Source organism: Geotrypetes seraphini, chromosome 1 (genome assembly GCF_902459505.1).
Source record: "Geotrypetes seraphini chromosome 1, aGeoSer1.1, whole genome shotgun sequence".
Lineage (NCBI taxonomy): Eukaryota > Metazoa > Chordata > Amphibia > Gymnophiona > Dermophiidae > Geotrypetes > Geotrypetes seraphini.
In genome coordinates, this window is record NC_047084.1 from 92,106,661 (window position 1) to 92,130,761 (window position 24,101).

At 42.3% G+C, this 24,101-nt stretch overlaps 1 protein-coding gene across 4 annotated transcripts in view; it reads left to right on the forward strand.

The window, feature by feature from the left end:
* PIAS2 (protein inhibitor of activated STAT 2) overlaps positions 1-24,101 on the forward strand; it is a 136,105-nt gene that overhangs the window by 44,277 nt on the left and 67,727 nt on the right. For all 4 annotated transcript variants that reach the window (XM_033934957.1, XM_033934942.1, XM_033934950.1 and 1 more), the window contains exon 6: positions 11,887-12,021. In XM_033934957.1, the coding sequence (XP_033790848.1) occupies positions 11,887-12,021 (135 nt within the window). The remainder of the gene's footprint in view (positions 1-11,886; positions 12,022-24,101) is intronic.

Genomic DNA, 24,101 nt, shown 5'->3' on the forward strand with positions numbered 1-24,101 from the left:
CGCGCACACCCGTATACCGCACATGCTGCCCCGACTCTCCCGTCGCCGCCCGACTCTCCTTTTGCCCGCCCCGACTCTCCTCTCCCCCTTGATGTCCTGTCCCCACCCTGAAAGCCTGATGCCCCCCCCCGACGTCCGATTCACCCCCCGCAGGACCGCTCTCATCCCCACCCCGAAGGACCGCTCGCACGCACCCGCACCCCCACCCCGAAGACCGCTTGCACGCACCCGCACCCCCATCCTGAAGGACCGCTCGCACCCCTAAAGCCTCCCGACCCCCCCCGCTCATCATGTAGAAGCTCCTACCGGTGTCCTGCTGCTTCCTCTTGGCAGTCCCGGCCCTTCTGTGAGCCCTGCGTCTGCGCTGCTTCGTCTTCCAGCGGTCCCGCCCTTTCTCTGACGTCAGAGAAAGGGCGGGACCACCGGAAGACGAAGCAGTGCAGACGCAGGGCTCACAGAAGGGCCGGGACCGCCAAGAGGAAGCAGCAGGACACCGGTAGGAGCTTCTACATGATGAGCGGGGGGGGGGGAGGTTGGGAGGCTTTGGGGGTGCGAGCGGTCCTTCAGGGTGGGGTTGCGGGTGGGAGTGCGTGCGAGCAGTCTTTCGGGGTGGGGATGCGGGTGCGTACGAGCGGTCCTTCGGGGTGGGGATGCGGGTGCGTACGAGCGGTCCTTCGGGGTGGGGGTGCAAGCGGTCATCCGGGGGGGTGAATCGGACGTCAGGGGGGGAACTATGTAAAAAAAAATTTGTAAAACGCGCTCACGCGTATAATGCGCAAGGTTATGCACGGTTTGTAAAAACCGTGTATAACGCACGCGTTACATGCGTGAAAATACGGTAATTCTTCCTTCAAATTAGCTCCCCTTTTGTAAGCTAGCCTTAAAGTATAATCCTTGAATGGTGGCAACTTTTGTACCGTATTTTCGCGGATATAACGCGCACCCGTGTAAAACGCGCATACGGGTATAGCGCGCAGAAATCACGATGATATGTACAAAAACTTTTGTATACCGCGCTCACGGGTATACCGCGCATGATGCCCGACGCTCCTTTCGCCCGCCCTGACTTTCCGTGCGCTGTCCCGACTCTCCGTTCACCCCCCCTGACTTCCGTGCACTGCCCTGACTTTCCGTGCGCTGTCCCGACTCTCCGTTCACCCCCCCTGACTTCCGTGCCCTGCCCTGACTTTCCGTGTGCTGTCCCGACTCTCCGTTCACCCCCCCTGACTTTCCGTGCACTGTCCCCCCTTGAAGTCCTGTCCCCCCTTGAAGGTCTGTCCCCATCCTGAAAGCCTGATGCCCCCCCCCGACGTCCGATACATCCCCCCCCCCCCGGCAGGACCACTCGCACCCCCACCCCGAAGGACCGCCGACTCCCCAACAATATCGGGCCAGGAGGGAGCCCAAACCCTCCTGGCCACGGCGACCCCCTAACCCCCCCCCGCACTACATTACGGGCAGGAGGGATCCCAGGCCCTCCTGCCCTCGACGCAAACCCCCCCCCCCCCCCAACGACCGCCCCCCCCAAGAACCTCCGACCGCCCCCCCCAGCCGACCCGCGACCCCCACGACCCCCCCACCCCCCTTCCCCGTACCTTTGGTAGTTGGCCGGACAGACGGGAGCCAAACCCGCCTGTCCGGCAGGCAGCCAACGAAGGAATGAGGCCAGATTGGCCCATCCGTCCTAAAGCTCCGCCTACTGGTGGGGCTTAAGGCGCGTGGGCCAATCAGAATAGGCCCTGGAGCCTTAGGTCCCACCTGGGGGCGCGGCCTGAGGCACATGGTCGGGTTGGGCCCATGTGCCTCAGGCCGCGCCCCCAGGTGGGACCTAAGGCTCCAGGGCCTATTCTGATTGGCCCACGCGCCTTAGGCCCCACCAGTAGGCGGAGCTTTAGGACGGATGGGCCAATCCGGCCTCATTCCTTCGTTGGCTGCCTGCCGGACAGGGGGGTTTGGCTCCCGTCTGTCCGGCCAACTACCAAAGGTACGGGGAAGGGGGGTGGGGGGGTCGTGGGGGTCGGCCAGGGGGGTCGCGGGTCGGCTGGGGGGGCGGTCGGAGGTTCTTGGGGGGGGCGGTCGTTGGGGGGGGGGGGGGTTTGCGTCGAGGGCAGGAGGGCCTGGGATCCCTCCTGCCCGTAATGTAGTGCGGGGGGGGGTTAGGGGGTCGCCGTGGCCAGGAGGGTTTGGGCTCCCTTCTGGCCCGATATTGTCGGGAAGTCGGCGGTCCTTCGGGGTGGGGGTGCGAGTGGTCCTGCCGGGGGGGGGGATGTATCGGACGTCGGGGAGTCGGCCGGGCAAGAGGGCTTGGGCTCCCTCTTGCTCCGATCGTGGATGCGGGTGCGGGTGGGAGCGCGTGCGAGCGGTCGTTCGGGGTGGGGGTGCGAGCGGTCCTGCTGGGGGGGTGAATCGGGCGTCGGGCGGGGTGGGAACTATGTTTAAAAACTTTTGTATACCGCGCTCAGGCATATAACGCGCGAGGGGTATGCGCGGTAGGTAAAAACGCGTATAACGCGCGCGTTATATCCGTGAAAATACGGTACTAGAGGCCAATGTTTATGCAAGATCCTGCCTAATTGATGCGATCTTTGATCGAATTTGATTATACATGTCAAAGTGTTCTCTCTGCTAGGTGACCCTTTCTCCATGAACATTAAATCCCTATTCACATATAATGCTCTCTTCTTATATGCTTTATGAATGACGTGCTGAGGATATCCTCGTTGTTTCAATTTTATTTTCAAGATCTTAGATTGGGGTTTGTATTCTGCCATCGTACTACACAGTCTTCTATATCTCAAAAATTGTGAAATCGATAAATTGTTCTTCAAATGTTATGGATGGAAGCTTTCATAATGCAGAAACGTATTTCTGTCAGTTTCTTTTCTATGTACCGTTGTGAATTAATTCCTTAACATGTCGTGCAATTTTTTTTTGTTTTAAGTTTTTTATTGATTTTTTCATTTAACAACAAGTGTCATAAATTTTCATACAATTGTCTTAATAATACACTTGATATTTCTATAATGTATTCTATATATAACATATCTTTTCTTATTTTTCTTATGATTTTATATATCATATAATTGTAACTATTTTTCTTTTAAAGTTATATATCATATATATTGTAATAATTTTAATAATTATTATTTCATTATAAACCTTTTCCCTCTCCCTTTATTATGTTGTTTTCATGTAAATATACCATTTATTTTTTAATTTATAATTTATTGTAAAGAGAATAAATCCCCCCCCCCATATCCCCTCCCACCCTTCCTTCTTTAACTATGTTCTTATTATGGGAAAATGAAATTCAATTATTGCAATAATCTGTTAATGGTCCCCAAATCTTCTTGAATTTATCCATATATCCTTTTTGTGTTGCAAATGTACGTTCCATGTTATATATATGGCAAACTGAGTTCCACCAAAAATTATAGTTCAATCTATCACAATTTTTCCAATTATGTGTAATTTGTTGTATTGCTATTCCAGTCATTATAAATAGAAGTTTGTTGTTATTTGATGAAATTTGACTTCGAGCTCTCATTGCAGTACCAAATAGAATTGTATCATATGTCAAGGCTACTGGATTTTCTAACATCCTATTGATTTGGGGCCAAATTGATTTCCAAAATGTTAATATGAATGGACAATAGAATAAAAGATGATCTAATGTCCCTGCTTCAAGATGACAATGCCAGCATTTATTAGACTTAGAGCTATCGATTCTATGTAAACGTGTAGGGGTCCATAAAGCTCTATGTAAAATAAAAAACCAAGTTTGTCTCATAGATGCTGATAATGTACATCTTAATCTCCAAGACCAAAGTCGTGGCCATTGAGATACATTAATCTGATGCTTAATCTCAATGCTCCAAATATCTCTAAGACCATTTTTCTTTTTGTGTACGAATCTAGATATCAATTTATACCACATTGCGGCCTGGTGACCCATGGAATCTATCTGAAAACATAAGAATTCCATACTATGATAGTTATTAAGATTTTTCCATTCAGAGAACCCTGTCTGAATGGCCTGCTTCAATTGCATCCATCTGAAATATTGTGATTTATTTAAACCGAATTTATTTTGCAATTGTGAAAACTCAAGCAGTTTACCTTTATTTATTACATCTTCTAAAATACAAATTCCAGCCATCATCCAATGTTTCCAGATAATTTTAAAACCGCCAACTTTGATCTTTGGGTTAAGCCATATTGTTTGAGTCGTTGATTTAGTTATTGGAATAGGAGTTAGATTACTTATATATCTTATAGTTTTCCAAATATCAACTAATATTTTATGATCTTTATATAACCTTGGCATTTGAATACTGATAACATGACTCAAACGTAAAGGAAACATTAGTCTCCATTCTAACCAGAACCAATCTGGTATATGTTCAATGGGCTCTGGGAGGATCCAATACATACCATGGCGCATAATATAGGCTTGATGGTACCTATAGAAATTTGGAAAATTTACCCCTCCCTCTTCAATTGGTCTTTGTAAAGATACTAGAGCAATTCTGGGGGTTTTTCCAAGCCAAATAAATTTTGTTAATATTTTATCTAATTTTTTGTAAAAAGACCCCTGGAAAAAAATTGGTATGATACCATTTGATAACAAACTATTGGTAGTATCATCATTTTTACAGTTTGCACTCTCCCCCACCAAGACATGCATAAAGGATTCCATTGTTCACACATTTCTGACACTTTTTGTAATAAATTTTTTTCATTGATTTTCATAGTTTCATCTATAGTTTTTGTAATCCAAATTCCTAAGTATTTTAAACCTTCCTCTTTCCAAATGAAAGAAAATGAGTCAAATAAACTTTTTGTGCAATGTACGTTGAGTGGAAGTACTTCTGATTTATTCCAGTTTATTTTATATCCTGAAAATTTTCCAAATCTTTCAATCAGTTCAAGTAAATTTGGAATGGTTGTTTCCGGATTTCTCAAATAAAGTAATATATCATTGCTCTAGTGATGCTGATAATTTATATTCTCTATCTGAATGCGGAATACCCTGTATCTCCTTTACCTGTTCTATAGCTAATAACAAGGGTTCTAAAACGATATCAAAAAGCAGAGGAAATAGTGGGCATCCTTGTCTAACTCTTCTTTGTAGAATGAATTTTTCTGAAAAATTATTATTAATATATAATCTAGCAACAGGGGAATTATACAATGCTTTTATTATTTGTATAAAACCGGATCCTATACCAAACCATTCCATTGCCTGAAACATGAAGGACCATTCCACTCTATCAAAAGCTTTTTCAGCATCTAATGAAATAGAGAATGCTGGGTCATTAATGGATTTTGTCAAATATAGCATGTGATGTGCTAGTCTAGTATTATGAGATGAATGTCTTTGAGCAACAAAACCTGTTTGATGCATATCAATAATGAAAGGGAGAGCTGTAGCCAATCTTAATGCTATTGCCTTGGTTAAAATTTTTCCATCCACATTTATTAAAGAAATAGGTCTATAGTTTGATACCAAAGTAGGATCTTTATTTGGCTTAGGTAAAACTATAGTTATTGATTCAGCCATAGTACCTGTAATGCAACCTTTATTTAGTTGTTTCTGATATAATTTTAATAAATAGGGCATTATGATGTTTTGAAATGATTTATAGAATTCTACTGTATAACCATCTCCACCTGGAGCAGATCCAACTCTAAGGGACTTCAATGCTGTATCTAACTCTTTTAAGGATATTGGTTCTTCTAAACTTCGTTTTATATGTTCAGGAATCTTTGGTCCATTTATTAACTTCAAAAATTCTATATCATCTTTTTCCTTTTCTGAATAAGGATTGGAAGAATACAAATCTTTATAGAATTTTAAAAATTGTTTTATTATGGGATCAGTTTGAGATAATATTTCTTTATTTTCATTTTGAATCGCGATTATCTTTGTTTTTTTCTTTTTTGCTTTGAGATAATTTGCTAGCATTCTTCTTGCTTTATTCGAATTTCCGTAATACAGAGCTTGTTGTACAAATAAATCTTTTCTAATGATTTTTGAAGAAATTTCATTATATTTTCCTTTAGCTTTTAACAATTCTTGTTGTGTCAAATAATCCCATTTTTCAATTAATTTTGATTCTAGAGACTTTATTAGTTTTTCTAATTCTGTAAATTGTTTTTTTTCCTTTTTTATTTGCATTGCTGAATAAGAAATAATTTGTCCTCTAATGTATGCTTTAAAAGTATCCCATAAAGTCTCTATGGAAATTTCTTCTGTATCATTAATTTGAAAATAATCTTCAATTTTATTTATAAGATTTGTACAAAAATCATTATCTGTAAGCAATGTATTATTTAATTTCCATATAGGTCTATTTCTATTTTGATCTATTATTTTAATCTCAATCCACACTCCACCATGATCAGATAATATAATTGGATCAATGACAGCCTGTGTGACTTGATGTACTAATTGATTAGAAACAAAAATATAATCTATTCTAGAAAAAGAGTTATGGACTTGTGAACAAAACGAAAATTCCCGACTATCAAAATGAAGAATACGCCAAATATCTTTTAAATCACAAGATTGCACTAAATTATCAAGGCCTAATGATTTTATAAATCTTCTCGGGCTTTTATCTATCAATGGATCCATCACAGCATTGAAATCCCCTGCCACTATTAAATTTGAAGTAGCCAGTGGAAGAATCAACTGTAGCAGAGTTTTAAAAAATTCATTTTGATTTGAATTAGGGGCATATATATTGAAGAGCGTCATGGTAGTATTTCCCATGTCCATTTCTATGTATATCCATCTTCCTAGAGGATCAGCTGCCTTAAACTTAAATGAAGCGGAACATTTTTTATTTATTAATATTGCAACACCAGCTTTTTTTCCTATTGCTGCAGAATAGAAACATTGTTTGACCCAATCACCTTTTAGCTTTATGGATTCATTATTCGACAAATGGGTCTCTTGTATGCAGCATATATCAGCGTTTTGCCTTTTCAAAAATAATAATGCTTTTTTTCTTTTAATCGGGTGATTGAGACCATTAACGTTTAAAGAGATTAATTTAAGATCCATTTAATTTTAATGTAATTTGTATTATAACAATTCTATCTTCAGTGTTTTTTATGAACTTCCTTTTCCCATATATAAGATAGTTTGAGGAATTACCTATTTTACCCCTACCCTTAAAATTTATTACCCTCCCTTTCCCTCCCTCCCCACCCCATTTATATACGATCACTTGGAAACACAAAATAGATCAGGTCTGACATTACTCCATTACAAGCTAAAAAAACAAATTATAATTTTATACTTATTACTCCATGCTAATAACATAGTATAATATATCCTTGTATTAATATATGTTATACTTTTTATATAGTTGTTTTCTCTTTTATTCATTTTCAGAAATCTATATATATATACACATATATATATACATATTTTATTATTTTTTTTTATCATTTCATTTCTTTATTTTACAAGAAATTTCACAGAAACAGAATGTAGCAAAGAAATGAATTTGAACTATAGAATTTAAACAGAGTTTCATATAGTTCAATCAAGCATGGCTAAAAGTTCAGTTCATAAGATCTTAAAGGTATTATTAGAAGCCTGAAAGCCTGGAAAGTGTTTATTATATTTTCTTCCTCATTAATATTCTGGATCTCTAAAATTGCAAAATATATATTTTTGTTAATATCAATTGCCAGGTTAGTTAAAGTATCCATTAGTCAATATTAAGTAAATTAAATAAATTCAGTTTAAGTATATAATAAATGCCATTGGTAAGTATATACCTAATAAATGCAATATTTATTTATTTTTTTTTAAATTATATGTATAAAGTATGAGAAGGATGAGAATAAACAGATGGGAGAAAGATACAGAAGACTATAAGGAATATAAGCGAAAGATAAGAAAGAAATGCACAGTCTCTTCTATTTCCATCTGCATTATTGTGAATAATTATTAGGAATGATATGGGGATCACAGCATAAGTGGGCGCTCTGTCATAGATTTTTTCCTTTTCCACTTTGAGGCAGATTGTGTAGTCATTGCTGAGTTTGGTTTTCCTTTTTTTTTTTTTTCATCTTCGGTGTAGTATATCCGTGAAGGATTTCTGCTGTATCGATATGTTCTTGTTTCTCTTCTTTGTATTGGGTTCTTGTTTCTGTCTTTGGTGTAATTTGTTGTTTAGCATATATTTTTAGTTTCCCTTTGAGTCTATTTTTTTTTTCCTTTCTGACTTTCCGTATATGTAAGACATAAAACGTAAGCATTCTTCTTCATTTCCGGTGCATTCCTTATTAGTGAGAGTGACTTCCTGTTAACGCGCAGATCTCATTTTTGACTCAGCGATTCAGCAAATACAGTACTTCTAGTGTTTTATTTCTTCATATTTCTTCTCCGAGAGTTCAAGAGCAATGGCGCCAAAGGATATCTCTCAAAAAGGCCGTTCCCCTCTTCCCTCCAGCCTGCATATATATAGAATTTTCTAGGTAGGTCAATGCTTTTTTTTTTCCCCTTCACATAATTCTGCTACTGACGTGTTTGCATTCGTTTCAAGTTTGTTCGATTCTCGTGTTTGGATTTATCGTTTATTTTTTTTGGTTTTTTTTTTTAAAGTATTTTAAAGTTCCAGCATTCTAAACGGTGTATACAATTTTTTAATGTTTAGAGTTCTTTGTATTAATAAATTGAGTTATAATATAATAAATCAAATGAAAAGTTTTTGATGTCTTCTTGTTATTTTTAAAAAAAATCCCAAAGTTTCTTTTAAGATGTCATTGGTTGTTCATATGTTTCAAGGTATTCTGCTAGTTTTTTAGAATCAGTAAAATTTTGTGTTTTATTTCCTAAAGTTACCTTCATCACCGCTGGGTAGAGTAATCCATATCTTGCTCCTAATGCTCGTAGTTGAGGTCTTAAATCAAGGAGTTGTTTTCTTTTTTGAGCAGTTTCTCTAGCAAAGCCTGGCACAATATGTATACGTGCATCTTGACATCTTAGGTTTTTATTTGCTTTAGCTAGCTGGCATATTTCAACTACATGTTGATATCTTAGTAATTTAAAAATAAAATTCTTGGTCCTTTTTGTGTGGTTGTTTTTTGTCCCGGTATTCTGTGTGCCCTCTCTATTTCAAGAGGCATCTTGGATTTTATAGGCAGTATCTTTGGGAGGAATTGTTCTAAGAAATTTATGGGATCATTTTTTTCCACTCCTTCCGGCATCCCAATAATTCTTAAATTATTTCTTTTTTCTCTATTCACACAGTCTTCCAGATCTTTCTTTAATATTTCCATTTCTTTCCAGGCTTGTTTGTTTTGTATAACCTCAGCATGTACTTCTTCCGATCTTTCCTCCAAGTGTGTCATTTTGTTGTCAATTAGATCAACTCTTTTTGTTAATATGGCAACATCATCAATTGTCCTTTGTAGTTGTTTTTTGATCTCCAGTACTATATCCTTTATTTGTTTTATTTCTGCCATCATATCTTGATCTTCTGAAGGCAATGGTACTTTTGATGGTGTCCCTGGTTCTGGCTTTGATCTTTTGTTACTGCTTGTTCCTGCTCCTCCGGCTCCTGTATCGGTTTTATTTTGTTTGCCCGATGCCATTTTCTTCTTATCAATCGTTTTTTTTTCAATAAAAATTAAATTTTTGGAGTTGTAAATTTGAAATATTAGCTTGTCTGGTCTGGAGCTCAGCTATTACCCGACCATTTGCTTGCGTGTCCAAGTTCTAGAATGATGTCGTGCAATTTTAATGTCCAAGAATGTTATGTTGTTCATTTCACATTGCATGACAAACTTGATGTTCGGGTGGCAATTATTCAGCCAATTCGAGAACTCTTCTAGATGACTCGGTCACCTCGCCAAATAAAGAACACATCATCAATAAATCTAGACCAGAATGAATACATCTCTGAAAAAGGGTTTTCTAAAACCCATCTTGTTTCAAAATCAGACATGAATAAATTCAAGTTTCAAGTTTCAAGTTTATTAAAATTTGATGGTTCGCCTATTAAATCTAAGCGAATTACATAATAAAAGAATTATAGTATAGAACAATAAAACAAGTTATTTTACATTAACAATTCACTATCGAAGGCGCCATAATGGCCCCCATGGCCACCCCCGTCTGTTGTTTGTAATAATTTCCTTCAAAAGTAAATATCAAACAATTAGAATACAACATCACTTGAAAATCTACCATATCATACAACAAAAAGATATAACCCCCCACCTCCTCCCACTTCCATATACAACAAAAAATATACCACATGAATAAAATATCTTATCATTCATATATATTATTGATAAAAATCCAACTCCCCCCCCCCCCCCCGATCCACATGTAAGAATTAAAATTGGGAAAAGACCTGGAAAAGAAACTGACCGCATTGGAGGTGGAAGTAAGAGAGCTGCAAAAGTTTCTTAAAGAGACCACAGAGAAACACAATGAAGAAACAAAGAAACAGGAAGAGAGGGTGAAGGGATGAGACAAACACAGAAAGGATATTTTAATAAGTTTAAGGATGTGTGTGGGCCATTGATAACTTATTGTAAAGAATAGTTATCATTTTTCCCTGACTTTACATAAATGAAAGATTTGGGAGGGGGGGTGACTTTTTATTAATGGTTATGAATAGAATGAATTATTTTATTATATTGTATGTATTAAAAGATATTAGAATGGTGGGTGGAAAGGGGATAAATTTTATTTTGGGAAAATGCTGTGGTATTTCAAGTGATGTATTAAGTTAATCTGTTATTTTCTGTACACTTGATGTAAATATAAAATGAATAAAGAATATAAAAAAAAAAATCAAAAACTGGTATTCGGGACATTTGGAGCATTGAGATTAAGCATAAAATTACTACATCTCAATGGTCACGAATTTGGTCTTGGAGGATGAGATGTACAGTATCTGCATCTATGAGACAAACTTGGTTTTTTCTGTTACATAGAGCTTTCTGGACCCCTGTTCATTTACAAAAATTACATAGCTCTAAGTCTAATAGATGTTGGCATTGTCATCTCGAAGCTGGGACTTTAGATCATTTATTGTTCTATTGTCCATGTATTTTGGCTTTTTGGAAATCAATTTGGGGCCAAATAAATAGGTTGTTAGAAAATCCGGTAGCCTTGACATATGATACTATTTTATTTGGCATGTCAATGAGAGCGAAAAGTCAGATTTCTTCAAAAAACAATAAACTTCTAATTATTCTGACTGGAATTGCCATTCAACATATTACATTTAATTGGAAAAATCAGAATAGATTAAATTACAGTTTTTGGTGGAGTTCTGTATGTCATATTTATAAAATGGAAAGAACGTTAGCCACACAGAGAGAATATTTTGGTAAATTTTGAGATGTTTGGGGACCATTAACAGACTTTTGTAATGAGTAGTAAATATTTTCCCTTCATAAGATAATTGAAATGAGGGGATAGGGATAGGTGGGAGGGATGATTTTTTGATATATTAATAGAATGTATATTGTATAATATAATATAAATTAATATTTTTGATGTGATAGGGATGGGAGGGGAGGTTAACTTTCATGAATGTCAGTTGATGCTAATAATAGTAATACAAGTGATGGGTTTTTTTTTCCAATTCAAATGTTATTTCTTGATACACTTGATGTAAGTTGTAAAATGAATAAAAGTTTAAAAAAGAGCCTAATCTTTCCATACAAATGTTGTATTAAGATCATAAGTGCAACTAGTAATTTCAAAGTGAATGGTCATACTGTAAGATTCATTTCATACAAAGGAGGAGAAGAACGTCACTGGTGGAATATTATTTTTACACATAAGAAAACTATTACAGTGAAAAATTAAACATTTCTTCTTTCCCTTGCTTTTTTATGCAGGGTTATGCTCCACCTCCCAAAAATGGAATAGAACAAAAAAGGCCTGGGCGTCCACTGAATATTACATCTTTAGTGAGGTTATCGTCAGCAGTGCCAAATCAGATCTCAATTTCTTGGGCATCTGAAATTGGAAAGGTAAATTGTACATTCATATTAATAATAATAATAATAATAACTTTATTTTTCTATACCGCCAGCACCCAAAAAGTTTTAGGCGGTTCACAAAATAAAAAAGATTGGACATTCCAGTGATGATACAAAGCACACAGAAAAGCAGTACTAATATTTCAGTAGTGAAAAATACAATAAGAAACTATGACATAGTCATCAATCATATAACAATTTTTTTAAACAAACCAATTTTCTAAAGATGCAGATTGTTGAATCAGATCATCTAATCATACTTGAACTTTACCTGCTTGATAAGCCAAGAATCGATCAAAATATTTTTTATAACGGCAATTTTTGGGATTAGGAAAAGTGAATAAACATAGTTGAACAGTACCATTCAAAATGAGAGAAGTGATATAGCGGAGCTAATCCAAATAACATCTTATAGCAAATGCAAGCAAATTTAAAAAGTACTCTTGCTTCCATTGGCAACCAGTGCAGCTGACGGTAGTAAGGGCTGACATGTTCCTGTTTTTTTAATCCGAAAATTAAACGGACTGCTGTATTTTGGATTAGCCTTAATCTTCCCAAGACAGTTTTACAAGCTCCCAAATAGATTATATTGCAATAGTCAAGAATAGATAAGATTAATGCTTGAATTAGTAATCGGAAGGAAGTAGGGTTAAAGTATTTTTTAATGGTTCGCAACTTCCATAATGCAAAGAAACATTTCTTTACAAGCATATGCTCACCCAGGGTTAAATGACAGTCAAGTATGACTCCTAAAATTTTTAGAGACGAGGCTATTGGATATTCTTGTCCTCTGAAATAAAGAGTTTTATCGTTGGGACTAGCCAAGAAGAATCTGTTTTTTTCAGTGTTTAATTTCAATTTAAATTCAATGGTCCATTGTTCAATCTGATTTAGGAGAAAAGTAATCTGATTTTTTATTTCAGTGGTAAAAGAAATGACTGGTATCAGTATTGTGATGTCAGCATAAATGTGAAAGATTACATTTAAACTTTGTAAAAGATTGGCCAAGGAAGCAACATAGATGTTGAACAATGTGGGTGATAATGGTGAACCTTGAGGTACCCCACAAGGGTTACTCCAAGAATTGGAGTACTGACCATTGCTAAAGACTTGATACAATCTTTTTTCCAAGAAACCCGAAAACCAGTCTTGAACTTTTCCAGAAATTCCCATAGCATCCAAACAACCCAATAGAATCTCATGGTCCACCAAGTCAAAGGCGCTACTAAGATCAAATTGTCTATGTGCAGCATCTTATTCTAAAATCAAATCCCTCACAAGTAGCATTGACTAATCAGTGTGCCACCACACCATATGTAAGGATAACAAATAAAAGTAAGATAAATGAAACACAGAATTGTATTTCTTGTCTTAACAGAACAAGCCCTTTTAATGTTTGATTCTGGCTTTGACAGGTTCCCCCCTGTTATCTAGTGGTATTCTTAGCTTCTCCTTTGGAAGGACAGTTTTTGAAGGGGTGTTAGAGCAGATGTTATCAATCCAGTCCTTGGGGCACATCAAAGCCAGTCAGATTTTCATGATATCCCACAATTAATATACATGAGATAAATTTTCTATGCACTGACTTAGAAACATAGAAACATGATGGCAGATAAAGGCTAAATGGCCCATCCAGTGCCCATCCATAGCATCCACTGTCTCCTCCTCTCCCTGAGATCCCATGTGCCTGTCCCACACTTTCATGAATTCAAACAGTCTTTGTCTCTACCACCTCTTCCGGGAGACTATTCCATGTATCTACCACCCTTTTTGTAAAAAAGTATTTACTTAGATTACTCCTGAGCCTATCATCTCTTAACTTCATCCTATGCCCTCTCATTCTGGAGCTTCCTTTCAAATAAGATACTTGCCTCATATACATTTATGCTATATAGGTATTTAAATGTCTCTATCATATCTCCCTTCTCCCACTTTTCCTCCAAAGTACAAAAATTGAGATCTTTAAGTTTTATCCCCATATGCCTTATGACAAAGACCACTAACTATTTTAGTAGTCGCCTTCTGAACCAACTCCATCCTGTTAATATCATTTGAAGGTGCAGTCTCCAGAATTGTACACAGTATTCTAAATTAGGTATTTCTTATACAGAGGCATCAATACCTCCTTTCTCCTAATGGCCATACTTCTCCCTGTGCACTCTAGCATTCTTCTAGCTTTCACCGTTGCCTTTTCAATCTTTTTGGCCTCCTTAAGATCATCACATACTATCACACACTAGTCCTGCTCCTCTTTCATGCACAAAGATTCTGTAGCACCTGGTAGACTAGTATAGTCCTTGCGAATGGGTTATATACCTCACTGCTTCCAGCAGGTGGAGACTGAGAACAAACTTGTATATCAGTATAGCTTCCCCCCTAGAAATCCAGTCTATCTCAGTCTCCATAGCAGGTGGTAAGGCTTTTCGGCTTCCCTCTTAGCACTGTTGGAATTTTGTTTTGGACTACTGGTTCCCCTTTGTGCCAGATAGAGCTTGGCCAGGTCCTGTTTGGGGATCTGTCCGACCTTGGGAGTGTTAAACCCAGCGGGTCTCATGCTGGGTCTCTCCCCCCACCTTCCTCCACCTCCCCATATTTTTATAGAGGTGCCTCAGCAGGCAGCCTGGCCCCCCTGGGTGGTCAGCCCTCCAGCTTTGAGAGCCTTGGAGTCTGTTCTGACTTAGAAAAAAAAATCCTGAGGTGTGCTGGTCTGCAAGGCTCATTTCCCTATAAAACTGCCTGTTTTTCTGTGTTTTCTCAACTAACCGGCAGTTTTTCTTTCAACACAATGAGCACTTTTAAAGGGAAAAAGTGCTCATTGTACTCCAGATGCAAGGTACTCGTGGCCAGCCTGTGCAAGTGTTGTGCAGGCCGGAGTAGGGGGGTAGCCTCGTTGGTAGCGGATGCCAGCGGCTAGGGTGCCCCACTGATGGTGCCCTTTGAGTTGACGCCCACGTGGAGGATTCAGCAGCCGCCGATGTTCAGGTAGAAAAGGATTCCCTTACTGCCAGAGTGGCTGGGGATTCCCTTTATGCATCAGTCGGTTCCTCAGCATCAGTAAAGTCCCAGGCTTTTCAAACGCCACAGGCCACAGGAACTCCGATTTTAGTGGTTTCAGGTTCAGTTTCGGCGGGAACCTCCTCCTTCATCTTAGTTACCTCAGGTGACTTTCTCCCTGTTCTGGAAATACAGGGGCAAGGTATGGCAGGGTCCCTTGCTGGGGCAGGGAATCCCTTGGGGCTGACGGGGGTCTTTCCCCCTGAATTTATGTTAGCACTTTGTAAAGCTTATGTGCTGGCAGCAGGAGGCTCCGTGTCCACTCGGAGGGGGGTGGGGGTGGGAGTTAACCCTCGACGTCTTCCTCGATGTGGCCCCAAACAGCGGCAGTTTTGCTCCCCTCTACTCCTCTCTCATCCAAACGCCTGAGGGTCTCTTGGGATGAGGATTTTTGCCCACAGAAGCAAGAGGTTTTTGAGGAGGACCTGGACCCTTGAAGAGATTTGCAGGATCCTCTTGGGGGGTCGGATTCTGCCAGCAAGGGTTTCGAGCACCCTCCAGCTGGCAAAATTGCATTTGTGGTGCGCATTTTTCAGCGGGACGAGCTTCATGAGCTAATTCTTCACGTCTCCTCGGTTTTGCATTTTGAAGACACCATGTCGGAGCGCCTGCGTACGGTGAACCCCAAATATCCTATGCATCAGGAAATTTGAGATAAATTGCTCACTCAGTGGCAGGTGCCAGAAGCTCCCTTTCATTTTGCGCGCTCCATGGCCTGCCTGTATCCCATTCCTGAAGGAGATAGGGACACTCTGAAGTCCCTGTAGGGGATGCAGTGGTCTCGGCCATCTCTAAAAGGCATACTGTGCCTGTTGAGGGCAGTGCAGCCTTAAAGTACCCGGAGAAGCGTAAGTTGGAGTCCCTCCTTAAACAGAGTTTTGATGTAACTGTTCTTGCGGTCCAGGCGGCGATGTGTGGCAGGCTAGTGGCTCGGGCGTGTTTTTGCTGTGCCGAGCATGTGCTTGACGGTAAATCTGAGGTTTGGGAATTGCTCATGTGCGAGGTGGCAAAGATTGAATTGGGTGCTATGTATGACCTCTTGTGAGCTTCTGCCAAGTCGTTGGCATTTTCAGTGGCAGCTTGCCGTACCTTGTGGCTTCGCGCTTGGTCATCGGATTCGGTGTCCAAAGCTAAGTTAACAAAGTTTCCTTGTAGGGGATCTTTCTTGTTTGTTGAGGACCTGGACAGGTTGGTTCAGACTCTTACTGACTCTAAAGTGCCTCGTTTGTCTGAGGATAGGCCGAGGATGCTGGCTCAAGGTGCCGTTGCTCGTGGGCATGATTTCTTTTCTTTTTTTTCGATTCTTTATTCTTTTTTTAAAACTTACAATAAGTATAACAGTACATATATCATTTTATACTCAAATACCACACTTAATATTCAATGTCCATTTCAGAATTAATCCCCCTCCCCCCTTAATCAGTTCCAATTTTCAACATATAAAATATCTATCATGAATCTCATATCTATATACCAAAATTCATTATCATACCAACCCCCCCTCCTCTCTCCCCCACCACCGGATGTACATTTTTAAAGGGGTAGAATACATTCTTTTCTTAAATATGTGGATATAAGGTAATTTTGTATATTGTTAAATTAAATAAGGGTTTATTTTGTAGGTTTGTTTCGGGGGAAGAGATAAAGTGGCCAGGGGAAGGGGGTATTGTGATTGCTAATCCAATGGGTGCTCCAAGACAGTCATTTTATTTGGGGATAGGGGTGGGGAAGGGGGTTTCGTGGGCATAATTTCTGCCGTTTCCACCCTGGTTGAGGGGCTGCCTTTTTTTTTCAGTCTCCTGGGCTCTCTAGAGGCAGGTTCTTCCAGTGCATGCAGTCCTTTCGTGGGGCCCGCCGGGGTGCAAGTAGCGCCCCCACCGGGTCCTCTGCCACCCGTCCTGTCCAGTGACTCCTTGTCGGCACCCGGCTGCAAGACTTTTATCTGAAATGGACAGACATCACATCCGATCAGTGGGTTCTGGAGGTGATTCGGGATGGCTGTGCTCTGGAGTTTGCCCGTTCCTTGCCAGACTGTTTTCTCGGTTCTCTCTCGCAGGGGGCGTGGAAGCAGCAGCCTTTCGCCAGATCATTCAAACATTGTTAGATCTCCATGCGGTGGTTCCAGTTCCCTCGCAGGAGTGGGGCACAAGTTGGTAAACATAGAAACATAGAAGATGACGGCAGAAAAGGGCTACAGCCCATCAAATCTGCCCACTCTGCTTACCCACCCCCTGTCTATGCCCTAATGACCCAATTTCCTTATCTTGACCCTCGTAGGGATCCCACATGGGTATCCCATTTATTCTTAAAGTCTGGCACGCTGTCTGCCTCGATCACCTGCACTGGAAGCTTGTTCCAATGATCAACCACTCTCTCTGTGAAGAAATACTTTCTGGTGTCACTATGAAATTTTCCGCCCCTGAGTTTGAGCGGGTGCCCTCTTGTGGCAGAGGGTCCCTTGAGAAAGAAAATATCATCTTCCTCTTCGACACGTCCCGTGAGGTACTTAAATGTTTCGATCATGTCTTCCCTCTTCCTACGTTCCTCAAGAGTGTAGAGCTGCAATTTGTTCAGTCTCTCTTCGTACGAGAGACCCTTGAGCTCCGAGATCATCCTGGTGGCCGTCCGTTGAACCGATTCAATTCTGCGCACATCTTTACTGTAATGTGGCCTCCAGAATTGCACACAGTACTCCAGATGAGGTCTCACCATGGCCCTGTACAACGGCATTATGACTTCAGGCTTTCGGCTGACGAAACTTCTATTGATACAACCCAATATCTGCCTTGCCTTAGATGAAGCCTTCTCCACTTGATTGGCAGTTTTCATGTCTGCACTGATGATAGAAACATAGAAACATAGAAAGATGACGGCAGAAAAGGGCTACAGCCCATCAAGTCTGCCCACTCTACTGACCCACCCCATTAAGTCTGGGTGCTAATGACTTAGTTCTTTAGCTCGACCCTCGTAGTGATCCTACGTGGATGTCCCATTTATTCTTAAAGTCGAGCACGCTGGTGGCCTTGATCACCTGCATCGGAAGTTTGTTCCAGTGATCCACCACCCTTTCTGTGAAGAAGTACTTCCTGGTGTCACCATTAAAGTTCCCTCCTCTGAGTTTGAGTTCGTGCCCTCTTGTGACCGATGGTCCTTTGAGAAGGAAGATGTCGTTTTCCACCTCGACACGTCCTGTGACATATTTAAATGTCTCAATCATGTCCCCCCTTTCCCTGCGCTCCTCTAGAGTATAGAGCTGCAATTTGCCCAGTCTTTCTTCGTATGAGAGACCCTTGAGTCCGGAGACCATTCTAGTGGCCATCCGCTGGACCGACTCGGCTCGAAGCACATCTTTGCGGTAATGTGGCCTCCAGAATTGCACACAGTACTCCAGATGAGGTCTCACCATGGCTCTGTAAAGTGGCATTATGACTTCAGGCTTGCGGCTGACGAAGCTTCTCTTGATACATCCCATCATTTGCCTTGCCTTGGATGAGGCCTTCTCCACTTGTTTGGCCGCCTTCATGTCTGCACTGATGATTACTCCCAAATCGCGTTCTTCTGAAGTCCTAGCTAGTGCTACTCCATTCAAGGTGTATGTTCTGCATGGATTACTCCTAAATCTCGTTCTGCTGAAGTCCTAGTTACATTTTCTCCGTTCAAGAAGTACGTCCTGCATGGATTTCCGCTTCCGAGGTGCATGACCTTACATTTCTTAGCATTGAAGCCTAGCTGCCAGGTTGAGGACCAACTTTCCAATGTAAGCAGGTCCTGCGCCATATAATTCTGTAAACTGCATTCACTTACTATATTACATAGTTTGGCGTCATCGGCGAATAGTGTTATTTTACCTTGAAGCCCTTGAGTCAGATCCTCTATGAATATGTTGAAAAGGAGTGGACCCAGGACCGAGCCCTGCGGCACTCCACTGGTCACCTCCGATGTTTTAGAGAGGGTACCATTAACCACCACCCTCTGAAGTCTGCCACTCAGCCAATCATTGACCCATGCAGTTAGTGTCTCTCCTAACCCCATCGATTCCATCTTGCTTAGCAGCCTGTGGTGTGGGACACTGTCAAAAGCTTTCCTGAAGTCCAGGTACACGACGTCCAAAGACTCTCCCAAGTCCAACTTTCTTGTTACCCAGTCAAAGAAGCTGATGAGATTGGATTGGCAGGACCTACCCTTGGTGAATCCATGCTGACTGGGATCCCGAAGATTCCCTTCATTCAAGATCGTGTCCAATTTGCTTTTAATTAGTGTTTCTATGAGTTTGCACACTATTGATGTGAGACTCACCGGTCTATAATTCGCAGCCTCTGCCCTGCAACCCTTTTCATGCAGAGGAACGACATTAGCTAATTTCCAGTCCAGGGGAACTTTCCCCTTACTTAGGGAGAGATTGAATAGCTCAGCCAACGGTTTCGCCAGGACATCGCTCAATTCTCTGAGCATTCTTGGGTGCAAATTGTCTGGTCCCATGGCTTTGTTCACCTGGAGTCTTGCCAGTTCACTGTAAACTTCACCTGGTGTGAACTCAAAATTCTGAAACGGGTCTTCTGTGCTTTGTGTTGCCTTCAACTGGGGACCGTGTCCCGGTGCCTCACAGGTGAAGACTGAGCAGAAGTATTCATTCAGTAGTTCGGCTTTATCGGAATCTGCTTCCACGTAACTTCCGTCCGGTCTTCTAAGGCATACTATCCCGCCTGTGTTCCTTTTTCTGTCACTAATATACCTGAAGAAGGATTTGTCCCCCTTTTTAATGTTTCTTGCCAGAATTTCTTCCACTCGAAGTTTTGCCTCCCTAACTGCCATTTTGACCACTGTAGACCTGGTCCTATATTCTACTTTTGCCTCTCTTTTCTCCATGCGCTTGTAGGAGAGAAATGCTTTTTTCTTCTCCTTAATGAGGTGCGAGATCTCCGCGGTGAACCATTGGGGTTTATTGTTTCTTTGTCGTTTATTTACTGATTTTATGAAGCGGCTAGTTGCTTCATGTATGGTTGATTTCAGTGTTAACCACTTAGCTTCTACATCATCGGTGTCCGCTTGGTCCTGCAGCGTCTGATGGACGAAATCTCCCATGCGTGCGAAGTCTGTGAACCGGAAATTGAGTACCTTTGTTTTCGTGTTTGATCTAGGGAAGCCTTTTCTAAGGTTGAACCATACTATATTGTGGTCCCTGGAGGCTAGCGTATCTCCTACTGAGACCTCTGAAACGCTTTCCCCGTTGGTGAGTACCAGGTCGAGGATCGCCTGGGCCCTAGTGGGCTCCGTTACCATTTGTTTGAGATGTGCTCCCTTTATGGAGGTTAAGAGCCTCCTGCTACCGCTGGTTGTCGCTGAAAATGAGTTCCAGTCTGCATCAGGCATATTGAAGTCCCCAAGCAGTACAGCTTCTCCTCGTAGAGTGATATTCTCTATGTCTTCAATTAATTCTGCGTCCATGTCTTCCAGTTGTCTTGGGGGTCTGTAAACCACACCTAGATACAGGCTCAATTTACTTTGTGGTGCCAAAGAAAGAAGGGGCCTTTCGACCCATCCTGGATTTGAAAGGAGTCAACAGGGCTCTTCACATGCCTTCCTTCCGCATGGGAACTCTGCAGTCTGTGATTCTGGCGGTTCAGCCGGGGGAGTTTCTGACCTCCCTGGATCTGATGGAGGCCTACTTGCACATTCGTATTTGGGCCTCCCATCATCACTTCCTGCACTTTGCGATCTTGGGGCAACATGATCAGTTCTGTGCACTTCCCTTTGGTCTGGCCACGGCTCCACAGATGTTCACCAAGGTGTTATGGTAGTTGTTATGGCGGCGTTGCAAAAAGAGGGCATTCTATCCTACTTGGACAACTGGTTGATTCGAGCGAAGTCATTACAGGAGAGCACCCGGGTCATGGCTCGGGTGGTGGAGTTTATGCAGTCACTGGGATGGGTAGTCAACCTTGCCAAGAGCCGGCTATCTCCCTCTCAGTGCTTGGAGTATCTAGGAGTGCTGTTCGACACCTCCTTGGGAAAGGTCTTCCTTCCAGAGGCCTGGGTAAGCAAATTGCAATCACAGATTCACCTGCTTATGGCGTCCCGTTGTCTTCGGGCGCAGGATTTCCTCCAAGTCTTAGGGTTGATGGCGGCCTCCCTCGATGTCATGAGGTGGTCACGGGCCCACATGCATCCTCTTCAGTATGCTCTTCTTCGGAGGTGGTCACCTCAGAGGCACAGTCTGGATCACCCTGTTCCGCTTCCGGGCTTAGCTCGTGGCAGTCTTTGTTGGTTGCTTCAGACCCCCCATCTTGTACAAGGGGCGAGTCTGGATCAGCCGCAGTGGACAGTGCTGCTCATAGATGCCAGTCTTCTTGGTTGGGGAGCTCGGTGTTTAGGTCACTCAGCTCAGAGCACCTGGTCCACGGAGGAGGCTTATTGATCGATCAGTGTCTTGGAGACCAAAGTCATCCATCTGGCATTGCTAGCCTTCCAGTCCTTTCTGATGAGCAAGTCAGTCAGAGTTCTATTGGGCAATGCCACGGCGGTGGCCTATGTCAGTCATCAGGGGGGGCACCAGGAGTACTTTGGCACAGGAGGCGGCTCTGCTCATGGTCTGGGCAGAGTTGCACCTTCAGGAAATATCAGCATCCCACATAGCAGGAGTGGAGAATGTTCAAGCGGACTTCTTAAGTCGTCACGTGCTAGATCCCGGAGAGTGGTGTCTAAGCTCCGTGACCTTTCAGTTGATAGTGCAGTCTTGGGGGTCAGCCCCTCATGGACCTGATTGCCACAAGTGTCAACACCAAAATGCCCCACTTCTTCAGTCATCGCAGAGACGGTCAGGCCGAGGGCCTGGATGCTCTGATTCAACCATGGCCAATGGAGGGACTGTTGTATGTATTCCCTCCGTGGCCATTAGTTGCAGAGTTCTTCTCCGCATCATTCGTCATCCAGGCCTTGTGGTTCTCTTGGCTCTGGATTGGCCCAGGTGGCCGTGGTACGCAGATCTGGTGAAGCATCTGTTGGCGGATCCTCTTCCTCTGACTCTTTCGCCCGATCTTCTGACTCAGGACCCCATTCCAATGTTTGATCCAGATCCCTTTTGTTTTACGGCTTGGCTCTTGAAAGGGGTCACCTAGGTGAGAAGGGGTATTCTGATAAAGTGATCTCCACTCTATTGGGGTCCTGGAGGCTTTCTACCTCTCGGGCTTATGTGAGAGTTTGGCGTCTATTTGAGGACTGGTGTAATGTGCGTGGAGTGGTCTATTTTCGCACTTCCCTGCCTAACATCTTAGAGTTCTTGCAGGATGGCCTGGACAGGGGGCTGACTTGGTCTTCTCTCCAGGTTCAGCTTGCGGCCTTATCAACCTTTCATGGGTTGTTGAAAGGTCAGCGTTTGACTGCCATTCCTGATGTGATTCACTTCTTGTGGGTGGTCAAATTGCTCAAGCCTCTCATACAACCCTCTGTTCCTTCTTGAGATCTGAATCTGATTCTGTCAGTTCTAATGCACCCTCCCGATGAACCTTTGCGCGACTGTTCTTTGAAGGATCTTACTCTTAAGGCGATCTTCTTGGTGACCATTACTTCAGCTAGACGTGTTTCTGAGCTGCAGGCTTTCTCATGTATGGCTCCCTTCTTGGAGTTTTCTAGGGAGCAGGTTGTCTTGAGGACTGTTCCTTCCTTTCTGACAAAAGTAGTTTCTCCTTTTCATGTAAATCAGGCAGTGGTCCTCCCAGTGTTGGGTAGTCAGGAGGGCTCTTCCGAGCAGAGATAGTTGCGCAAGTTGGATGTCAATCGGGTCCTTCGCTCTTATGTGCAGAGATCAGGAAATCGCTCTTATATGCAGAATCAGGAATATGCAGGAGATCAGGAAATCAGATCATCTCTTTGTCCTTCTAGCGGGTCCTTGTAAGGGGGATGGTGCTACTATTGTGTGCTGGATCAAGGAGACTATTGTTTCCGCTTATCTTCTGAAGAAGAAGCCTGTTCCAGAATTTCTCAAGGCTGACTAGGGGTCAGGCAGCTTCTTGGGCTGAATCTTCTCTAGTGCCTCCAGTGGATATTTGCAAGGCTGCAGTTTGGTCCTCTCTGCATTCCTTTGTAAGACACTACCGTGTGGATGTTCAAGCGCATTGGGACGCAGTATTCGGTGAATGTGTTCTGGTGTCAGCCCTTTGGGAGGGTACTGCTTTGGTATGACCCCTTTGTAAAGAGTATACCAGTCAACCAGGCGCTACAGAAGGAGAAATTAGGTTCTTACCTGCTAATTTTTTTTCTGTTAGCCTGTAGACTGGTATAGTCCCCCACCCTTTCTGTCTTTGTGCGGTGATTGCGGGTTTTTATTTTGCTCGCACAGCAGATTTGGGGGTTTTCTGTGGGTTCTAGAATTTTTCTAGGGCCGGGGAGAATTAAGAACAGCCGCTATGGCTTAGCTGGCTTAGCTAGTGAGCTGTGGGGATATTTTTTATACCAGGATTAAGTTCTACACATGTTCCAACAGCTGTTTACAGATGTTTGTTGTTTTTACACTCCTGTTCGGAGTGTGTCTTACTGTTTTCAGTTGTAGTCTTTCCTGGGTTCTGCTTGGCTATTCGGCAGACTGGATTGCTAGGGGGGGAAGTCTATCCTAATATACAAGTTTTGTTTTGTTCTCAGTCTCCACCTACTGGTCGCAGTGAGGTATATTACCCATTCGTAAGGACTATACCAGTCTATAGGCTAACAGAAAGAAAATTAGTAGGTAAGAACTTAATTTCTCCTTAATATGGTATACCACCTTTGTGAAATGGAACAGGCACCCGACAAATCTTCCTCGGGGGTCAGGTAATGTATATACCGAGGAAATCCACAAAGGTCCACAATGACGTACAAGAGAGCCAGTGGCTGGAGTTCTGAGCTAGTAGACATTCCTGGAAGGAAGCAATTATTTCTTACAGTTCACTAACAATTGAAAGAACAAACCTCTCAAAACAATGAGAATTCTTGTAGTTTATAATATTGCTGATGAAGCTTTGTTGGTGGAGCTGGGACAGGGTTCT